This window comes from Alligator sinensis, unplaced genomic scaffold (assembly GCF_000455745.1).
Source record: "Alligator sinensis unplaced genomic scaffold, ASM45574v1 C65773255_1, whole genome shotgun sequence".
NCBI classification, from domain to species: Eukaryota; Metazoa; Chordata; order Crocodylia; family Alligatoridae; genus Alligator; species Alligator sinensis.
This window is the reverse complement of record NW_005844737.1, coordinates 1-2,968: the sequence shown is the minus strand read 5'-3', so window position 1 is coordinate 2,968 and position 2,968 is coordinate 1. Positions and strand designations below refer to the sequence as shown.

Here is a 2,968-nt window from a genome sequence, read left to right as displayed (position 1 = left end):
CCCCCCCCCCAAAAGAAAGGTCATTTGGGTTTTCTAAAGGATATCGAGGTGACTGGGTGATAGTGAAAATCATCTGCATTGGAGAAAAGTGATAGCACTGCAGGACATGCAGAATCAAGATGCCATTAAATCAGAGAGTGACAGCTCCATGGTAAAGCTGTTCGTGCCTTGGGTTTGGGCTGTCTCCAGCTGACATCTTATCATCGCCCCAGTATTGCTGTGCCCCTCGTGGCTTGCACCAGTTCCCCAGCGGAAGGGAAGGGCGTTCTCCGAGGAAGCTGCTACAGCTGGAACCTCTGAGAAGCAGAATGAACAAAGGCCCAGAGGGAGAAAGGTCCTTTTGCTTGATAAAATGCCTTGGCCTAATATCCACCTGTTTTTTGGTGTGTGTCTCAGAAACAGATGAACTGCCTTCATTATGCTGCACTGCACGGCTATGAAGATATAGCCCGGGTCCTTGTGGATGCTGGAATCCATGCAGAGGCCGTCAATCATGTAAGCTGCATGAAATGATTTTGAGTTTTTCTAAACAAATGGGGCCAGATTCTGGATACGGTCATGGGAGGCAGACGATAGGGGACCTGGATCTCCTGTCTGTGAGCACCTGCTTTGGCCATCGTAAACCTCTCTTCTCCATCGTGCAGCCCGGCAAATGCTGTGCTGGCACAGGCTGAGCAGCTGCGTCTGCCTATAAACTATCTCTGGTATTTGCCTTTGGAAGACTTGTCTGCCTGAAAGCAACAGCTTGCTTTCATTTCCTGTCTTGTCCTCATTGATATCAGTAGGAGCAAGGCTACACCTGGCCCGTACTCCGTTCCCTTGAGGAATCCATACAAATGTCAGTTGCTGCTGATCCATAAGGTGCATGATTGGCAATGAAAAAGGAGCGCTTTAGAATTGGGGATTCATAGCCTTTGTGTCCTAGCCCAGGTGCCGGGACCCTTAACAAGTAGATTGTCAGGCAGAAGGCTGCATATAAGCTATAGACCCGTGGCAAATAACGCATCTTCTTTCCATAGCAAAATGCCTCAGCTATGCACATAGCGGTGCTGCACAACTTCCCAGCCCTGGTTAAACTCCTCATCGATGCAGAATGTGACCTGGACATCCCAGATAACGTAAGACTGGGAACTGAGCAGGGGTGCATGTAACAGACGGCGTTTAAAACATGGAGATTCAGCTCACGAAACTCAAAAGTGCCTGAGTTGTTTGCATTTTCCAAGCAGGTCCTTGGTTGGACCCCATGATCCCTCTGTGCGTGAGGTTCCCTGGCTGGTCTGTATACAGGTCTGCATGTTCAGGCCCTTCCCACTCTGAGCTGTGAGCAAGCAGCAGAGGTTTGAACACATGCATAATTTGGAGAACATTAAGAAAGACTGTACCAGGAAAGCAGAAATGGACCTTGGTTGGTTCTTGGGCCGAACAGTGATGTTGCAAGCAATGCATCTGTTGCACATACAGATCTCTTTCAATCAGTCATTGGATTTTTAGGTCATTATCGCCATACTAGAACTAAAATCAGCTCTCAAAAAGCATTTGAGTTGGCTTAGTGCCTGTATCGATTTGCTGTGTTATTTCTTGGCTTGGTTTCTTGTATGCTACCTGGAATTTTCCACTAAATGACCAGCCCTCATTTTGACTTGAAGGGAAATCACCAGCATGGTATAGCTTGATTTTGGCCTTAGAGAGGTAGAGCCAGTATCCATTTGATATGGTTATCCATGGAAAGGAAACAGGGAAGACTGTCCTGTCCATTTCCCAAACATCCCTCTGCTTGATATATAGGGCTGGAAATGTGCAATTGGGGGGTCCCAAAGGCATGTTATAGGCTCAGATATTGTTAGGCTGAAATATGTACCATGAAGGACTTCCCATGGATAGTGCCAAGACAAGCCAGAATCCCATCTAGGAATCCCCTGGTGCATCCCAGCTGATGGGACATTTTACATTAACATCAATGGGACTGAGTTAGGTAGTAGAGAGGGCAAAGCATGTATAGGAATATGCAAGTTCAGCAGCGTCAGCTGGTTCCATTATACGTGGCCGTATTTCTTCCTGTTGTTCTCAGCCTGCATTCGTGCCCAATGTTGAATCTCTCCTTTCTTTTTACACAGAGGCAGCAGACCGCACTGCATATTGCTGCAGAACATGGGAGACAAGACATAGCTGAGATGATTCTCATAGCAGGCGTTAACTTAAAGCTAATTGATAAGGTAAACTTCCTTAATGGCCAAACAGATCTGAGAGGACTTCACAGGACTGCTAATTTATTTTACTTTCAGCTGCAGGAAAAAGTCAGTGCTAGAAAAAGATGCATATTTTCTTTGATAAGCAGTTAAAATGAGGAGGAATTGGGAGGGAGAGGGTAAAATGGAGGAGGGTGTAGTTTTAAGGAAGGTGTGGGCTGACTTTTAGAAAGGTGCAGAATAGTTCACTGATTGCTAGGCAAAGCTGCAGGAGTCAGTGCCTGCTACTGCCACCTCTGCCAGCACATGTATTAAACGCAAACCACCTTCTTCTGGGGTGGTCTTAAATAGCCAGTAAGAAGGATTAAAGTACAAATATGTTAATGGGCAAAAAATCTGAACTGTCCAATGGTCAGTGTGCAAAGAAACCCTGCAGCTCTGATTAACAAAAAGATTGTTGATAGCATTGGGCAAATGCAGCCCTCTGCTCCCAAGCACGTATTTGCTTGTGCAGGTGAGAAACTCAAAGAGTTTTCAGGTAGAGCTTAGTATCAGATCTACGATTCACTATAAATGGCATGCTTTTTAATGAAATGTAATAACATTGTAATTGTTTGTTGCAAAAGATTTGCAAAAAAGCACTGCTTTCCAGAAGGACTCTGAAGCCAGCTATGTATCTTGTGATATACAGATGAAACCATGTGGTTTCTCCAAGTAAATGGTAGATAAATATATTCATAGCTCTCAAAGGTGAAGGTGCAGCTTTGGAGGAGATGATGTCT

The 2,968-nt window shown here is 45.4% G+C and overlaps 1 protein-coding gene across 1 annotated transcript; it reads left to right on the top strand.

Moving 5' to 3' along the window:
- Positions 1-396: 396 nt before the first annotated feature.
- LOC102379413 (ankyrin repeat and death domain-containing protein 1A-like) lies at positions 397-2,746 on the top strand (the record flags this gene model as incomplete). Its single annotated transcript, XM_025195920.1, has 3 exons — positions 397-495; positions 1,020-1,118; positions 2,115-2,746. Coding segments are annotated over 3 exons (423 nt in total), but the record flags the coding sequence as incomplete, so codon positions are not given.
- Positions 2,747-2,968: the final 222 nt, after the last annotated feature.